General features: G+C 38.1%; 1 protein-coding gene and 1 pseudogene across 3 annotated transcripts; both read left to right on the forward strand.

Moving 5' to 3' along the window:
• The first annotated feature begins 659 nt into the window (after positions 1-659).
• Positions 660-3,807, forward strand: LOC147605856 (uncharacterized; annotated as a pseudogene).
• Positions 3,808-4,388: 581 nt separating this feature from the next.
• On the forward strand, positions 4,389-9,521 carry LOC147605857 (GDSL esterase/lipase At5g03610-like). 3 transcript variants are annotated; one of them, XM_086792802.1, is made up of 5 exons: positions 4,389-4,503; positions 5,107-5,310; positions 7,085-7,359; positions 7,647-7,935; positions 9,066-9,520. In XM_086792802.1, coding segments are annotated over exons 1-5 (1,002 nt in total). In that variant the 5' UTR covers positions 4,389-4,502; the 3' UTR covers positions 9,299-9,520. The 3 variants fall into 3 exon arrangements, with proteins under 3 accessions (XP_086648928.1, XP_086648927.1, XP_086648926.1); XM_086792801.1 differs by having other exon boundaries at positions 4,476-4,620; positions 9,066-9,521; XM_086792800.1 differs by lacking the exon at positions 4,389-4,503 and adding an exon at positions 4,532-4,699 and having other exon boundaries at positions 9,066-9,518.
• The last annotated feature ends 8,923 nt before the right edge of the window (positions 9,522-18,444 follow it).

Raw genomic sequence — 18,444 nt, forward strand, 5'->3', positions numbered from 1 at the left:
GCCACGTATACCCTGTGTGAGCTTGATGGAACAGAGATAAAGAATCTTGTAGCAGGCAAAAGGATCAAAATGTTTAAAAGAAGGCATGACAGTGATCCTTTTGATTCACAGCAGGAGACTCAGAATGAGAGGCTTGACAGTGATAGTATGGATATGGTTGAAGAGCAAGAGGATGATCTCCCTGATAATGTAGAAGATGAAGACGACATCCAGATATATGTGGATCTTGATGATGATTTGGCACATACCAGAGGATGTGCAGGTTTAGAGGGGGTGGATGTCGTGCCATGGCACTTCTATGGTGTGAAACCATGCATAAGAGGCCATTAAATGTAAATCCAGATGCATGGGATTAAGTGCCATGATTTGAGTCATTATATGATGCCTAAGTACATATGTTCATATTGTAAATGAGGTTCAATAAGACAACCTGAGGCTGAGCCAGGTCTTGAAGCCTCTGTACATAAGTATGGTGTGGATCATGGAGTTTTTATGCTTATGGTAGACCTTGTAGTAGGGAACACTCCTCTCAACATGTATGGGAAATGTGAGAGCATGTATGATGCAAGGATTGGTTTTGAAAGAATGCCTTTTCAAGATATCGTCTCTTGGAATGCCATGATTTCTGTTCTTACTCGGAATGAGCAGAATAGGGAGGCCTTTTTTCGCAGCCAAAATGATGGGCTCTCTCTTCACCCGAGCTCTGATTATGGTTGTGGGCTACGTCTATCCAGCATACAAATGCTTCAAATGCGTGGAGATGAACAGGCCTGATGTGGAGCAACTCCGGTTTTGGTGTCAATATTGGATGATTATGGCAATTGTCACTGTCCTGGAGAGACTGGGGGATGCCTTTGTATCCTGGCTACCTTTGTATCATGGCTACCTTTGTATAGTGAGGCCAAACTTGCGTTTATTGTTTATCTGTGGTATCCAAAGACAATGGGAACTACTTATGTTTATTCAACGTTTTTGAGGCCTTTGGTGGTCACCCATGAGGGGGACATTGACCGCAACTTGAATGAGCTGACAACAAGAATAGGTGATCTGGTATCTCATTATTGGCAGAGGGGTTCAGTATATGCCCAGTCTCGGATCATGGAATTTCTTCAATATGTGGCATCACAGGCGCCTTCTTCAAGACCTGAACAAGGCTCGGATGTCTCTCAAATTCAGCCGCCCCTTGGCTTCCAACAGCCACCATCAGGCCACCAATCACCATCACTAGTAACAAACTACACATCTGCGCCTGTACTGCTGATGGAAAACCACTCTCAGGGCGACCCAATAGTTGGTGCTGGCTATCGTTACCAAGCACAGCCACCCCAACAAGGTTACTCACAGCAAGCACCAGGATATCCTCAGCCACCCTACCGTAGACAGGAACAAGAAGCACCTTATGAAACGATGAACGTGGAGGAGTCCCAACCAGTGTCTCAAGCAGTTAGCGTGCTTCCAGATTCAACAAACAGCTACATGACAAGGAGGCAAAGGTCTCACGGGCAGCAGCGCTGACGCAAGGTGGCGGCTTGCATGGCATGCGAAGGAGTTTTTTTTTTAAGGAAATTTTCGAATATTAAGCAAGAAATAAGGAGGCGCAATGTATTTCAAACTGGGGAAATTTGAAATTTTAGCTGCAAAAAGCGAAGGAGCCCGATTCTCTTGCGGGAAAGAAATGGGAAAAAACCAGAGATGCAGATAGGAGGGGGGGGAATATGCAGAAACGGGAGAGGAGAAAAAACCAGAGATTGAATTTTGCAGAATATTTCAATTAGTGAGGATAACTTCTGTTCAAGCCTTGTAGGGGTTTGAATTAGAGAAGAATTGAAGCTCTATCCAGTGATATACTTCCAGAAAAATTCGAAAAATGAATTGATGTGCTGCCGATTTCATGCAAAGGACGAAGAGCTGAAGCCTTGGAGAGATGCCTGGGTAATCGTGTAGAAGCTGAGGCTGCCGTTTGTGGTATTAAGCTGCTGCTGACGTCGACTGAAGCCGAGGAGTCACTTGCAACAATCAGAGGAGCTAAGGTGGTCGTGGAGTTGGCAAAGGATGATTGTCTGAAAGCTGCAGTTTTTCGCCATCCTTCTTTTGTCACTATTGGTGATATCAAAGAGGTAAAGACTCCTTTAGCAATTTTGGCGGCAGAAATATTCCATAAGAGGCACATAAGAAAATTCTAGAATGGTTTTGGAGATTTACTTTAGAAGTGTTGGTGCTATGGATATTGTGGAGGCTGATGCATGCTAGCTGGGAGACCGTCCTTATCCATGGATACAAATACAAAGTAAATTTGTTCTATCTTCGGATGTACATAACCTATAACATCAATGTATAAAGGAGGAGATTGACAATCCTTGAGGATATCACTTGTTGGGACTTAATGAGTAGGATCTATGATGCATTGATGGATTAAAGTTGTTAATCAAGCATGATGCTACCCAATAAACATATGTATCGACAGTTTGGCAGTTGCTCCATTGATGCTCTTATGGGTTGTATTAGGTCCCTTGCCTTACAAGGGGAGGTGCTTTTTTTTCTGTGTACATGGTGAGTGGTTACTTTAGTTTGGATAAAGGAAGGTTCGTAAATCTACAGAGGCGAGAGAGTGTGAAGCCCTGGATTCTGCAGACAGACGAGAAGGTTATAACCTTGGATTTTGGTTTGAGCCATGATGCTTATGATGGTTTTTGGTACAACTCATATGTTTTGCTGAGATTTGGTATGTAAATATTATGGTTCCATCCTCTGCTGGTGATTTCCCTTGAAGAGATAAATATTCTGTTTCCTTGTTGCTGGGATTGGAAGCTACTCTCACAGCCAGAAGTCTCGCACTTTCCCAGCGATACCGTCCACGTCACGACAGCGGTTTCCTCATGCAACACGCGGTGATGAAGCCCCCCCAAACCAAATAGACATGCAAAGGGAGAGCCCACTTACTATGGAGAGCGAGATGGAGAGCGTCGAACCCGGCACCCACCAGCAGACGCTTGAAACCTGCAAAAACACACCCAAAGATGGTTAGTAAAATCGAGAGAGAGAGAGAGAGAGAGAGAGAGAGAGAGAGAGAGAGAGGAGCCTTACGAACCCCCCTTGCTTGACCCGCATCAGAACCTGAGAGGAGGAGTAGTCGAAGGCAAGAAGGAGCCGACCTGCATAAAAAAATACCAAAAAAGCATGTTAAAACGACATGCAAAGAGAAAGCACGTCAAAACGACGTGCAGAGAGAGAGAGAGAGAGAGAGAGAGAGAGGCCTTACTAATGCCTAGGTATTAAGATATAGGCCTTGGAGCCTTAGTGAACAAGGGTGTAGAAGGTGTGTGGGTGTGAATGGTCCTAAGGGAGCCACCTAACCCTAGGCCACTAGCAAGCCTATTTAAAGGCACATGCCAAAGGCATTTGTATGTAGCATGAAGCCTAGTTGTATTTTAAGCAACTTAATAAGCAAGAGTCATTCTTGTATTTTGGGTCTCTCTCCTCCACATCTTCTTGATCTAGCATAAGCACCACGTTTTCTCAACACTAGACTGCATATTGCAAGGGCTGCCCGAGGCACCCGTGACCCAAGGTGCAGAGAGAGAGAGAGAGAGAGAGAGAGAGAGAGAGAGAGAGGAGCCTTACTAACCCTTGCTTGACCTACAGAACCCGAGAGCAAGAGCAGTCAAAGGCGAGGAGGAGCAGCCGACTCGAAAGCAAGAAGAAGCAGTCGAAGCAGTGCAAGCACCAAACTTGCCACCCCCTTCATTGCTACAGACGCATCGCGGTGGCACCCCCTCACGACTGCATGAAAGGCGTGACTGGCTTTAGTTTTTTGGCGGCACTCCTTTGCCAATTCGTGGACGGCAGACAGGCGCAGGGCTACAGAACTCGCCACCTAGCTGCACTCTTGGCGACGCTCCTTTGATTAGTCGACAGCGGACGACACAAGGGCTAAAGAATTCGCCAGCTAGCAAGAGGGAAAAGTCAAACATCATGCCCCGTTATATTATGTAAGAAAACCCCGTTATTCTATGCATTTTTTTCCAATAGAAACGTCAAGGTCATCCTTTCTTACAGCGCAAGGGCTAAAGAATTCGCCAGCTAGCAAGAGGGAAAAGTCAAACATCATGCCCCGTTATATTATGTAAGAAAACCCCCATATTCTATGCATTTTTTTCCAATAAAAACGTCAAGGTCATCCTTTCTTTTTTGACTAGTTTTTTTAAAAAAGCTTATTTCTACACGGCTCAGAATCCAATCTACCAAAAAAGCGTTTGATTTGCAGCAGTGGCACTCACATCAACGACAGTAAAAGTAATTGAATAATGGGTGTGCAGTAATGCATGTGGGCATGATTAAACCATTAATTAGCTTAATCACGTTCAATTCTATCTCCTAATCTGCAGTACATCAGAAGATTTACAAAGAATGGAGCACCGACCCTCTAATTGAGCTAATTGATCCTTACAAAGATTTACAAAGAATGGAGCACCGACCCTTTAATTGAGCTAATTGATCCTTACAGTTAAGAATTGATCTAATTAATCCATACAATAATTGTATAGTGTCGTCTCTCCTCCACTACATATACAGGCATAATAATGGCTTTTCTGCAAATTGGCAAAGCCTTCAAGCTCTCAGGTGCAGCTCACGTATAATTGTATCATGGCATCTTCAATTACTTGTGTTATCGCCACCCTTGTGATTTTCTCAGCCGTGGGTGCGTATCCATTGCCCATGCTTAACCCTAGGGCAAGTTTAATATCCTGATTATCTTAAAAAGGACTTAATCTTGGGCTAGCTTGTAGATCAGTCGAGCTAATTTCAAGTCGATTACAGCTTGTTGTGCTAAATTACATTGAATATATTGAAGAGGCCTTGATTAGGTCTAATTAATAGACCAGTCAAGCGATTTTCAGGGATGTTTGTAGTCAATTAGTTGTGAATTATTGCCTCCTAGGTCGAGGTAAATACCTTAAAAGGGGCCGGGCTTAAGGTTGGGGTAAAGCAAGGATTAGTGGAGTAAATTAGGTGAAGGAAGTTTGTGTTATGAATGATCAGTGATCATAATTAGCAGGGATTTGATCCTCAACGTATCTGCATGTTATGGATTGTTTGTGGGTGCAGTGAATGTGGTGGTGGTAGAAGCAGCAGCAGCAGCGCCGCCATCTGCATTGTTTGTGTTCGGGGATTCCTATGTGGATACCGGCAACCACGACAATGATTCCGTCCCAGTTATCTACAAGCCATGGAGGATACCTTACGGCGACACTTGGCCTGCACGGCCCGCTGGTAGATACTCAGACGGAAGAGTCTTTACCGACTTCTATGGTTAGCTCAATAATCACACTTTAATCACCTCCTCATTTTACCTAATCCTAGCAATGCCCCTGATTTTTTATGAGCTCCTCATGTGGTTGTTTTAGCGCCCTCACTCCATTATCTTTGATAAGCTCCATAGATTTGCTTCATGATGTTTGATAATCTCCATACATTTTGACCTAATCACTTCAATTTCATTCCTCATCCAGTATAATTAATTGCTACCAGGTGCATGAATTAATGTGGTCTTATAAAACCTCATTATCTTTGGCCGCCTGCCCATGACTTTGATGAAATTTTCATGTGGTAAATTTAGCCCTCACTTCCATGGATTTGCTTGCAACCTGTAATTCATGATCTTTGATATGCTCCATACATTTGGTATAATCATTCTGTTTATAAATTCCATGAAGTTGGTGTAGTCATTTAAAAGTGTTGACTAGTTGAAAAGCTCAATTAATGGTGTATAAATTCACCTTATCACCTTGTTGCATTACTGTGGTCTTATAAAACTTGATTAACTTTGGCAGTGTCCATGGCTTTGATGGGCTAATCATGTGGTATGCCCTTTCGATTACTACTCTAATCACTTCATTATCTTTGATAAGCTAAGTATGGGGTGCTTTTACTCACTTGTATATGTTCATCTCTATCTCTTCTCTATATTATCTTAAGGAAGAGTTTCACAAAGCTATCACATGGCAAGAATTAGGAGGTTCTGGAAGGGGAGGAGGAGGTTTGGGTAAAATTTAAATTTGGAGTCTCAAAAGACGTGCGAAGCACAAGTTGCACACTAGTGTTATATATATATATATATTCAACAAAAAAAGGTTTGGGTAGAATTTGAATTTGGAGTCTCAAAAGACGTGCGAAGCACAAGTTGCACACTAGTGTTATATATATATATATATATATATATTCAACAAAAAAAGTTACAAACACCCCTTTGCAAAAAGTTGTCCTGCCACTATATTGTAAACAATTATTATAACCCACAGACAAAAACTAGATAATTGTCTTTACTCAACTCTGCTAGATATATGTGCCTACAGTATTTTGTCTAGATATAAGTGCCTACACTATTAGGCCTGCTTTAAAGAAATTTTCTTGTTGGGAAGGCGGATATGTACCATCGACTCAACAAGCGTACCATTCGTCGTGTAGTCCTTAGACACCAAATGTGGATCCCATAATGGGACTCGACCATTCTACTAGCTGAACTACACCCCTATCGAATCCTTTGAAAAATCTTTACAAGCCATTTCTTTTTCATTTGCATTCACCCTTTCTAGAGCTGCATGCTCATAAAGAACTCCAACTCCATAGGTATAAGTCTCTATGCAAGGCCAAGCCGTATTAAAATTTCAAGTGCCTTGTAAAAGGGACCATTGCTTTAGCTGCCCCCCCCCCCCCCCCCCCCCCCCCCCCCCCAAAAAATCACTCAAAAACACATGCTTTCAAACAACTCATAGTCTTGTTAAAATCCATATAATTAGTCTAATCACTTCAATATCATCTCTAAAAATTGATTGAAGTTGGTCTAACCAGCCAACAAATTGACTACTATGGTAAGCTCGCTCAATTGGGAATAATCTAGCTTTATCACCTTTGTTGAATGGCTGCAAGATTAATGTGATGTTAAGCTTCAATCTTTTAGGCAATGTCCATGATTTTGATGGGCTAATCATTGGGTAATAGCCCTCTAAGCATGGTGAGACATGCTTAGAAGTACAAAGAAGGGCCTCTTAATCACACCTTTGCCTTGCTTTTTGTTTTTGGGCAGCTCCATATTTGGGTGTGGCAAGCCCCATGCCATACAGGGTGGTGAACAGAACCAGTTACAACGAGAGTACAGGAATCAACTTTGCATTTGGGGGAAGTGGTGTAATTCTGCCAATGGAGGCAATCCATCCAAACGTAAGTGTTCAAATTGATGAGCTCAGGGAAACAATGAGCCAAGGCTTGGTCTCCCAAGAGCTTATAAATGCATCTACGGTTCTGCTTGTGCTCGCCGGGAACGACTACACCGCATACCAGAGGATCGATCCCAACTTGGAGGTTGATATTCTCATAATTAAGTCCCATATCATGCCACACTATTAGACTAACTGTGGGCATTTTAATCATTAGTTATAATTGATAACATTGAAATGATATTGGATTATTAGGTTAATTTAAAGGCTTATAATGAAGTGGCCATGGAGCTGTATTCTAGTTTGAATGATATATTATTAGACTAGTTTGTGCTCCTGGGCGCAATGTTAGGGTGATTAGCAAGAGGTTAATTACTAATTTAAGCTCTTTTTTTCTTTTTGAACTTGTGTGCGTGTGTGCGCGATATGCAGAACGTAACTGTCTTCATTGCAGAGGTGGTGGAGCAGATTGCCATGTCTCTTGAAGCTCTGTATGGATTGGGTTTTAGAAGGTTAGCAGTGGCGAATATAGGGCCCGTGGGCTGTATACCCGGATTCACGGCAGCCAACAACTACAGCAGCTGCATTGACACACTCAATCAACTAGGCACTCTCCACAACCTTCTGCTAGCATCCCACGTTTCAACTATGCAAAGCAGCTACTCAGATGCCCACTTTGTTATGCTTGACTTCAGATCAGCATTCGATGAGGCATTGCAAGGTACTTCCCAAGCATCCTCTCAATAGCGCCTCATTTCCCTTAACTACAGTACTTCAATTTTGAGTCTATTAATGCATTATTGTGAAAGGTTGTATAATATGAGCATTTTAAGCATAGCTCCACCACATTCATCCAAGTATAACATGGTTTTCCTTTATTTAGTTACTGTACCTAAGTTAGGTCTCTTGAAAACCATCAGTTAATTATTATGTACCTAAGTTAAGTCTCTTTAGCAAATAATTATGAGGAATACGTAAGAAATTTTACTTTCGCCAATGGAGACACAGCCTAGCGGTAAGGTTTTGAAGTCCCATACATGAGGTGTTGGGTTCAAAACCTGCTGGCTGTTGATGGCAACATGAAAAAGCACACATGCACACGACCACAAAAGATCTCCAAAAAAAAAATTTATACTTTCAAGGGGCTCATATAAATCTTAAAATTTCATGCAACTAGTCACTCTGTATGTGTGTGTGTGTGTGTGTGTGTGTGTGTGTTTGTGTACCTTTATTTATTTTTAGGGAGGATGTATAGATGGATCATGGAGGGGAGGGGAGAGGAGGGAGAAATTTACATATTGCCAATGGTCATTGATGTTCATATTAGTCTATTAGTCTTACATGGTTTTACAAGTTTCTATTATCATCTCGTCTCACCTTTCTTAGCTTAAACAATTATCCTCTTAGAAATACCTTTCCTATGATCAAACATTTATTTATGCAGGGATGTATAAAACCTTTTGACCTTGAGTTCTTTTTAGCTTTGCTATATACATCAAAATTATAAGAGACTCTCTTGTTTTTGTCATCTCATGAAAGCACGGAATAATAATATTCAAGGTATTCTAATTATAAAAGGAAATTCTTAACGATTTACCTCCTTGTTAATAATGTAAGTGTGCTCGAAAATAGTGCTTGTTGGCATAGATTATGCTAATGATTTATGTTGGGATTGTAAATTATTATTGTAGTATAAAGTTGATTATTGTTGTTTCCTTAATATTCCGTGTAGGGGAAACATTAAGCTTGTGTAGTTTCTAAAGCCCCTACTTCAATTAGGTGCTATTAAACCAATCACATTATGGTGGTTTCATTATAACAATCCATGATTTGTTTTCTTTGCACCAATAGGTGACACGACCAATTCAACACTACCATTGAGGCCATGTTGTGAGGGGATTAACGAGGCGACATGTGGTGATGTGGATAGCAATGGTGGACCTTTGTACACCTTGTGCCCATCTGCTGAAGATTCTTTTTATTGGGATGGCTTCCATCCCACAAATGCTGCATGGGAAGCTATTTCAAACGTCCTCTTTGCTACTTCCCAAAATAATTGCAATGCATATTTGAAGAAAGCTTAAATGTAGCAACCATATATGCTTGTATTTCAAAGTATTTCTATAAAATCTCTAAAGAGGTTAACTTGGGGGAAAAAGTAGAGTAAACCATGGTAGTAGAAATAAGGGTCAAGTGATAAGTTTATGTATTTTTTCAAGACACACTACTCATAGTCACTCATGGTTCCACTAATTTTTTTTTTAAAAAGTGTGGCATTTAGCACTAAGTTATTTATCTAGAATTCTTTTATATGTGAAATTGTATCCTTAAAATTTCATAGGAAATTCTAGTAGGATACATGCTAATGGATGCAACCTCAATGAGACTCTCTCTCTCTCTCTCTCTCTCTCTCTCTCTCTCTCTCTCTCTCTCTCTCTCTCTCTCTCTCTCTCTCTCTCACACACACACACACACACGCACACACACACGCACACACAATTTCATATGAGTGCACATTTCAAATTGTACCATCTCCAAACTCATTACATTTTTTAAATGAACAAAAGTATTGAAACTTGCAAGTATTTAGAATATGGACATCTTTGTGATGGATATTTATTCATGGACAAATAGATATTGGCCTCCCTCCTCTCTCTCTCTCTCTCTCTCTCTCTCTCTCTCTCTCTCTCTCTCTCTCTCTCTCTCTCTATCTCTCTAGATCCAATCTTGACATGCTCCACCGCCACATCAAGCTACCTTTCCACATGGCATAGTTGAGGGAGACCTCTCGGCCATACTCATTAGCCCCATGCTCTACTCAAAGAGCTGATGTTGCTCTCATGTTTCTATGTTCTTAAAATATTCCATGATGAGTTTCCATGGACAGTTTTGTATCACCCCAATGAGATAGCTATGTTTATGTTTTCTTTCTGTTTTTTTTCCATTCCATGATGAGATATGCCATGGACATTATTGTATCACTTTGGTCCCATAGGCCCATTGGGTCTTTAGTAGACGCTTCATATATATATCTCTCTCCATGTGCGCATGTGCGTGTGTAGCTCACACACAAAGGACATGCACCCATGTGTAGAAATGTCATCTTTAGCATCCTTGTCTTCAAGCATCACATATCATAGCTGTAAGAAAAATGTTGCTAAAAAATAGAATTTTTTTCTCATTTGTCTTGGTTAAGGAGTAGTTTATTCACTCTCCTTTCAAATGTGCCTCTAAAAAAACATATTCAAAAATATGGCTCTAAGAAAACTAATAGAGTGGTATATACTTAACGTTAGCGTCACTCCTCATTTTAACCTTGGCAAAGTTTCCCACGGGCCACACTATGTGAACCCTCTCCACACCTCCTCCCATGTGCATTCATGTGGTCCAACAGTTGAGCGTTCCACACGCTCAATGGCTGCCACCGTCACCTCAAATCCACATGCTAAATGGCCACCATTGTCACCATCACTATCATGGTCACACACACACACAAATGTTAAGATTAGAAAAATAAAAAAATTGAAAGAAAACAAGCCTCATTTATACCCCCCTTTCCATACCCACCCGCCCATCTCCTCCTCCTCCCTATCCCATGAATCCTAACTCGTTTCCAATCAATTTTCAACCTCTAGTACATTTTCAACATTTCTTCCAATCTACTTCTAAAACCCCGCTTATAGTGTTTTGATGTCGTTCAAAGACTAAAGTTTTTCCTTTAATGCTAAAATACTTCCTCATACTTGTATGGAAATTTTTCCTTGACTAGTGATGCAAGTTTCATTAGCTCATTCCCCTCTAGAGGCCTAAAGTTTTAATGTGGTGACACTACAGAATGAGACATGAGGGTACTCACTATATGTCGTGGGATACCCTTTCACATGAAATGGGAGTTATGGGACATATAATTCACAAGTTTTTGGTCATTCTTGGATGTGATTGAGTGAGGGATATGCATTCATGCCTTTCCATTGAGTGATTGAGCCCTCTAAAAGCCCAAAATACATGATAATATACTATGATGATTTCAATGCAAGACATGGGAAATTGAATAATTTCTATCAACATTCAAGTGCCAATGTTAATAATCATGAAGAATGGGTGCAAGAAAAATCCAAAAGATAACTATTTTTTAGAACAAAGGTAAACCCAAGGATATGGAAAAGAAGCCTATAAAAAACCATTCCCCAAAGGAGGTCAAGGATATGCTCAAGCATCAATTTCCAAGGTGGTCCTAAAAAATAATGAACTCACATGTGAGATACTTACTACATGTGAGATAATTACTACAAGTGGTCTTGAAAAGTAAGGAATCCACAAGCGAGACACTTTGCCACCACAAGTGGTCAAGAGAAAATATATTCTCACTACATGCATGTGCAAGAAGAATGGAAACCTAGTTATCCAAGGAGGATAGAATGATGAAACAATATCCAACACCTTATATAGTGAATTTGAAAATAAAATACTCAAAAAATAGCATGTCAAATTTGTGATGTGACTAACCAAACTCACAAAAAAGAGAGCATTAGGAAAGGTTGAGTTTTTCTAAGGGCCTTTTAAGAGTGTAAATGATAAAAAAGAGGTTTAGAAAATGGAGCAATGGGAGAATCACACATTGGAAAAAATGTGGGTTGTATAACCCCTTAAAATGTGGGTTGTATAACCCCTTAAAATGTTTAAAAATCTGGTCAAAGATTTGGGCTCTATAAGATGTCACTTTTAAAAGCTACAAAGTCACTTTTTAAATCTAGGATGTTAGTTTTAAAGTGTCACTATTACAAATGTAGCTTTCAAAAATTTGAAAATTGTCCTCTCTTACATATCTCATTCTCCCTCTTTTGCATATGCATAACTCATTTTTCCTTTTTTTTCAACACTTCCCTCCTTCTTCCCACCTCCTCCCTCCTCTCACAGTTCCCCCCCTCCCACCTCCTACCTCCTCTAATAATTGCCCTCCCTCTGTGTCCTCCTCCTGTAGCCCCTTTCCCCCCCCTCCCCTCTGAATGCCCCCCTCCAAGCTCCAACCTCTTCCTCCTCTCCCTCTCACATGTGTTTTTCTACCCTCTCTTCTTGTTTCTTTCACCTCTCTAGGTTCTTCCTTTACTATCCATTATCTTCATCATCTCTTTCTCAGCTTATTTCACACCCAAATCTCCTTTAAGATTTTGTAGCACACCCCAATCTCTATTTAGCACCCTTCATCCACCCCTCTTAGATTTGTACCAACCATATAGTATCCCCCCCGCCCCGACACACGGGCGCGTTTGATAACACATATTTTCCATCTCTACTTCATAAAAGCCTACACAATGGCCTCCTCTCTAGTAGAAGTCCAAAATCCACCATTAAGTCCATGAGATCAAATGTGGAAGCCTCTGATGGATAATGGATTTCTTCTGTACAAGTTAGGCTTATGTGGATCACAATGCACTCTTCAATGAAAAGGCCTCTGAGTCTCACAAAATTTTGAGAAGATCTCCCAACCACCATTTTAAGGCTAGAGTCCTTAATTTTCAAATCAACAATGTCTAGTCAAAGTTCAACATGTCTACACACCATCACTGTTGAAGCTGGAGGCAACACACACAATACAAGATTTTGAGCAAACGTTAAGTACAAAATCATTGGCTTATTGCATGATACTCATTCGCAAGGTGTCACATGTGTGTTGTGTCCACCACTGTACTAGAGTATTCACATTGTGGTAGAAAAAGGGGATGTCTGGGTGTGGTTGAGAATAGTACAATAATTTCACATCGTAGTGGAAGGAGGGGATATTTGGGCGTGCTTAAGAATATGAATTATTATTTTAGTAGGTTACTTCAGAATATGGCAAAGTGGTATCATTATGAATGGAAAAAAATGGGATAGCATGGGCAAAAAACTTAAATGTAGGTGCTAATTGTGGGAGTCATTTGAATGCTTTGGTAATAGTATCAACAATGTAGGTGCTAATTGTGGGAGTCATTTGAATGGTTTGGCAATAGTATCAACAATGTAATTTATTTCAAGTTCATGATTTGGATATTTGAGATTCAATGTAAACTAAAAAGTACATACACAAGGAGGCTAGTAGCACGTCAATAATGCAAGACTCTCTCTCTCTCTCTCTCTCTCTCTCTCTCTCTCTCTCTCTCTCTCTCTCTCTCTCTCTCTCTCTCTCTCACACACACACACACACACACACACATTAGAAAAAACTAGTTTCTTTGTTGATTCTACTTACTTGACATCATGGGTGTCATCTTCCATGCTCTATCTGCACTAATGCTATGTAGGCCCTTTCCTTGTGCCAACAACCCATATCGCCTACAATAGTTACCGGAGTAAGTGAAGTAGTGTTGGAGGGTGGCTCTGATACCATTACATTGGCACCTCTTGATGTTTGATGATCAACCTCGATTGCTACTACCCTTAATTTGCTTTACAGTGCCATCACCACCATAGAATCCTCTAGCACATCCCTAGTAAAACCACCATCAATTAAAATCTACCTAACTTGGACTAAGATAGAAACACACTTAATGTCCTACCATTCTAATTAAATGCAAAGAGTTGTGAGGGAGGGGTAGATAGAACCTAGAGAGAGAGAGAGAGAGATTATAAAATGGTGAGACATTCTATTTGAAGTACTTATACAATTAGACCTAGGATTACATGTGATTAGTATCACTAACAATGGTGCTTGGCAACATAATTCCTATCAAAAGTCTCTCTTATCAAAAGTTGAGGTGGATATTATAAATTGTGTCATTGTGGTTAACACAGCTATACTCAAAATTTATGTCACTATTTTAGTTTCATTATGCCCCCCCATGCTTGTAGTAATGAAAACCATACATCTCTCCATGGACAAGGTAAGAATACTTCTTTTTGAAGGAAGGAGATTAGGGGAGAGAGTATTAGGGGAGAAGGTAAGGAGAAAAGTATAGAATAGGGAGACAAAAAGTATAAAAAATATAGGAGATCTATATTTTGCATAGGACTATCTTCCCTTTTTTAAGACTCTAATCACTTTTATAGACTCACTAACCTATTCATTGTAAGACTCCTCCCTCCAACTTTTGAGGTGTAAAGGTGTAAGAACCTCCCCTTCTGTTCTTGTAATTCTTCCCCTCTCTGAAATAGAAGAAAGATCTTGTTTTACCCTGTTTTGGCCTAGAGAGAGAAAATGTCTAGAGAGAGACAATCCAAAATTGAGATATCTTTGGATATACAAATCCTCCTAGTGTCTAAAATGGATTCCCTTGAAACAGAAGTTCAAAATGAACTTTCCAATGTGCATTAGGAATTAATTGAAAATGGTATAAGGGACCTTAGCCTAAGGGTCTACATTTTTAGGAATTTTTGGATTATGGTCCAATTAAGGTTCCAAGGAGCCAATTGGATTAATCCAAGTGTTGGGATGAGATAAATCCAAAGAATAAAAGAAAATATCCCAAAATGAGTAAATGCTCGCATAAGATGAAGAGTTGACTGAGTACAAGGTTTATTAGTTAAAAATTATAATATATTACTAAAAAATATGAGATATTTTGGAATAATGATGCATTTTTGTCACCTTGGTAAGGAAAGGGGGACTCTTGAGGTAGGCACCTCTTTCACATGTGGAAGGATTTTTAATTCAAAAAAAATATGATATTTTTATCTCTCCTCTCTCCTGGATCAAACCAAATCAAAAAGGGAGCCAAACTGGTCCAAATCTTGTCCAAATTGAGTCAAACTTAACTTGGAAAATTCTAGAACCTAGTTGGACTTGGTTAGTGGCCTCCCTCACCTATAAATAGACCCTCAGACATTTGTAGAAAAATATTGGAGCTATACCATGCCAGTATTATATTAAAGTAATCATATTTTCTATTATTCCTTAAATTTTCCTCCCTCTTGGGAGCTTGGAGCTCTCTCTCTCTACAACAACTCTTGGAGTTGCTCTTCTTCTTTTGGTGGACCAACTGATTGGTCAGGGGATTCACTGCAATTAGAGAATCAAGACAAACTTAGAGGTAAAATCAATTTTTATGGTTTTTTCTAATTTTCTCAATGACTTTCTTCTTCTCAACCCCTCTCAAGCTTGAGAAGCTTCCAAAATGATTGTTTTAATTAAAATCAAGCTTTCCCTAGGTTTCTTAATGTTTAATTAACATTAAGTTAACCTTTATGCTTAAATTATAATGCTTTCTTTAAGTAAATCTCTCTCTCTCTCTAAAAGAATAGGCATCTTTATGGCTAAATCCCTTGAAAAAAGGATGTTTCTCAATGATAGTCTCTTAATTCAAAGCTAAACTCTAGGCTTGAAAAGCTAGAGATTAAGAAAATGGTAATTTTATGATTTTGTGTTAACAAAATAATGGTTAATTCTTTTAGATTATTTATAAGTAGTTAAAAACTACTTTGATTGCTTCTAAATGAGAAATAGATTATCCTATCAATTTGGAAAAAGAGAAATAATAGAATTAGCTTAATCTAGTTGTAAGATTCCTCCCCAGCCCCTCAAGATGTCCAGTTTCTTCCCCTGTAATCAATCCCCTTTTCAGAAAAATAAAAGATCTTGTTTCTACTTGTTTTGGCCTAGAGAGAGAAAATGTTTTAGAGAGAGATAATTCAATTTTTAGATATCTTTGGATGGAAAAACATTCCTTATTATTAAAATAAATTTTTCCAAAATAAAGGTTTAAAAAGAAATTCCTAAGGTGCATTAGAAATAAATTATAATGTGCACACAAAAGACCTTAGCCAAAGGGCCCCTGTTTTCAGAAAATTTTGGATTAAGGTCTAAACAAAGGTTTGACAGGCCAATGAGATTAATCCAAATGTAGGGAGGAGATAAATTGAAGAATAAAAGAACCCCCCCAAAGTGAGTAAATGCTCACATAAGATGAAGAGTGGACTAAGGACCAAAGAAAAGAATTAAAAAACTGAATTTTGACACCTCAGTGTGGGAATCTCGCCTCATGAAGTAGGCGCCTTTTTCTCATCATTACCACCAATTTTTAATCAACAAAATGAGATATTTTCATCTCTCCTCTCTCCTGTTTCAAATCTAGATCCAAAAAGTAAGCTGAACTGACCCAAAAATGGTCAAAAACTGACCAAACTGATATGGAAAATTCTAGAATCAGTTTGCTTGGTTAGAGGCTCACTTTTTCCTATAAATAGAAGCCTCCCTCTTTGTAAAAGCTTAAAGGTGTTTATGCACTATTACTCTACTCTTGTCCTGAGCCATCTACATTGAATTTTTTAATAATTCAATTGTTTTTGGCCTAATCCTCTCCAAAGTGAATTGATGGCCACTATTGCTTCAAACAAGAGTAGAACCCTCAATCCCTCAAGCCAAAGGAGAGCTTACAAGCTCCATGTTAGCTAATTTTCTTACTTTGTTTACAAATTTTAATGAAAAATCTATGGTTTTCTTGATTTTTATGTTTTGCAAATGATTGAATTAAATTCGAATGCTATGCCTTTGATGAAAAGGTCACCCCCTTCTCTTCTTTACATTCCAACCTTTCTTAATCCTAGAAAGATTAACTAAGTGATTAATTAAACTCTTCTTATTGTTTACTCTCTTAAATTTTAAAAATTGTGTAGATTAGAGTTCTATAATTCTAAATTGGGTTAATTAAGTTAAGTGAAGAAAGATAAAAATGAGAAATGGTCAGTCATACAAAGGAGGTTATGGCAAAATTTTCTAGAATTTTGCCATACAGAAGAGGTTATGGCAAAATTTTCCAGAATTTTGTCTTACAAAGGAGGTTATGGCAAAATTTTCCAGCAAAATTTTCTAGAATTTTGTGAAAAAGAAGTTTATTTTTATGTTGTTCCAAAGAGTAATTCCCACCATTTTTGCATCTAAAAGAAATATTCTAATTACTCCATATACATATTCACCTATGAATATGCATGGATATCATTGATATTAATTATTAAATTTGATTTCCATGCATAGAAAGATGCATAAAGGAAAAATATTTTATTACAAAAGTGTTATTCTTATTAAATTTGATTTCTATGCATAGAAAGATGCATAAAGGAATTTTTTTAATTATAAAAGTGTTATTCTTATTAAATTTGATTTATATGCATAGAAAGATGCATAAAGGAAAAAAAATTATTATAAAAGTGTTATTCTTATTAAATTTGATTTCTATGCATAGAAAGATGCATAAAGGATTTTTTTTATTACAAAAGTGTTATCCTTATATTAAATTTGATTTTTATGCATAGAAAGATGCATAAAGGAATTTTTTTATTATAAAAGTGTTATTCTTATTAAATTTGATTTTTATGCATAGAAAGATGCATAAAGGAATTTTTTAAATTATAAAAGCGTTATTCTTAAAAAAATTGATTTTTATGCATAAATAGATGCATAAAGAAATTATTTTTATTTTAAAAGTGTTATTCCTATTAAATTTAATTTTATGCATAAAAGGATTCATATATATATAAAAGTGTTATTCCCATTGAAGTTGATTTTTATGTATAAATAGATGCATAAAGAATTTTTATATCAAAATGAGAACTCTCTTAAATTCTATGTTTAAATTCTATGAGTATTTAATAAATGAATAATTAAATACTCTAAGAGAGAAATTTCTATCGTTTTATATTCACACGGATTGTAAAAAGAAAATTCAAGAAATCTATCGAAATATTCAGATAAATGATTAATTTATTCCTCATGAAATTTGTAACTAATTTAGAAATCAGTTAAGTGAATATTCAAAGAAACAAATTCAGTAAAAAAGTAACTAAATTATCAAACCTTTTCAAGAAAGATAGTTCAAGAAAAATCTTATCTGACTCGAATCTTGAATCAGACTATGACCAAGACCAAACTCTTTCGTCAGTTTCGAGAAAAGAAGATGTGAGTAGTTTAGAAAAATACACTCAAAACTCCCGCCAAAATCTGAAACTAAGTTTGAGACCCTTCGAATTGATCTGTGAATCAAGGTCATAGAATTCGAGGAATTCTAGTATGAAATTCAAAATTTCGATCAAGAAGTTTTGGGGATACTGATTCAAGAAATACTCCTTGTATTCAAAAGAAAATCAAAAGTCAATATTAGATAAAGTGGGAAAAATCCCATTCCCATGAAAAAAGTGGGGGTATGGTAAACTCATCTAAAAGTTTGTCAAAACATATTCATGTGACATATCATTGGAAAGAGCTTGAAGAGTAGAATCTAGATCTACTTTGTTCGACAAATTTGGAGTTTGCATGTTCAAG

The sequence above is a fragment of the Cibotium barometz genome, chromosome 58 (assembly GCF_041138505.1).
Source record: "Cibotium barometz isolate CiBa-2024 chromosome 58, ASM4113850v1, whole genome shotgun sequence".
Lineage (NCBI taxonomy): Eukaryota > Viridiplantae > Streptophyta > Polypodiopsida > Cyatheales > Cibotiaceae > Cibotium > Cibotium barometz.

What these genes read in the sequence shown, in the direction of transcription:
- LOC147605857 (XM_086792800.1), top strand. Translation starts at nt 4,645, where the DNA reads ATGGCATCTTCAATTACTTGTGTTATCGCCACCCTTGTGATTTTCTCA. An exon ending in AGTCTTTACCGACTTCTATG is followed by an intron (nt 5,311 to 7,084) that starts GTTAGCTCAATA and finishes GTTTTTGGGCAG; the next exon opens with CTCCATATTTGGGTGTGGCA. An exon ending in ATTCGATGAGGCATTGCAAG is followed by an intron (nt 7,936 to 9,065) that starts GTACTTCCCAAG and finishes TTGCACCAATAG; the next exon opens with GTGACACGACCAATTCAACA.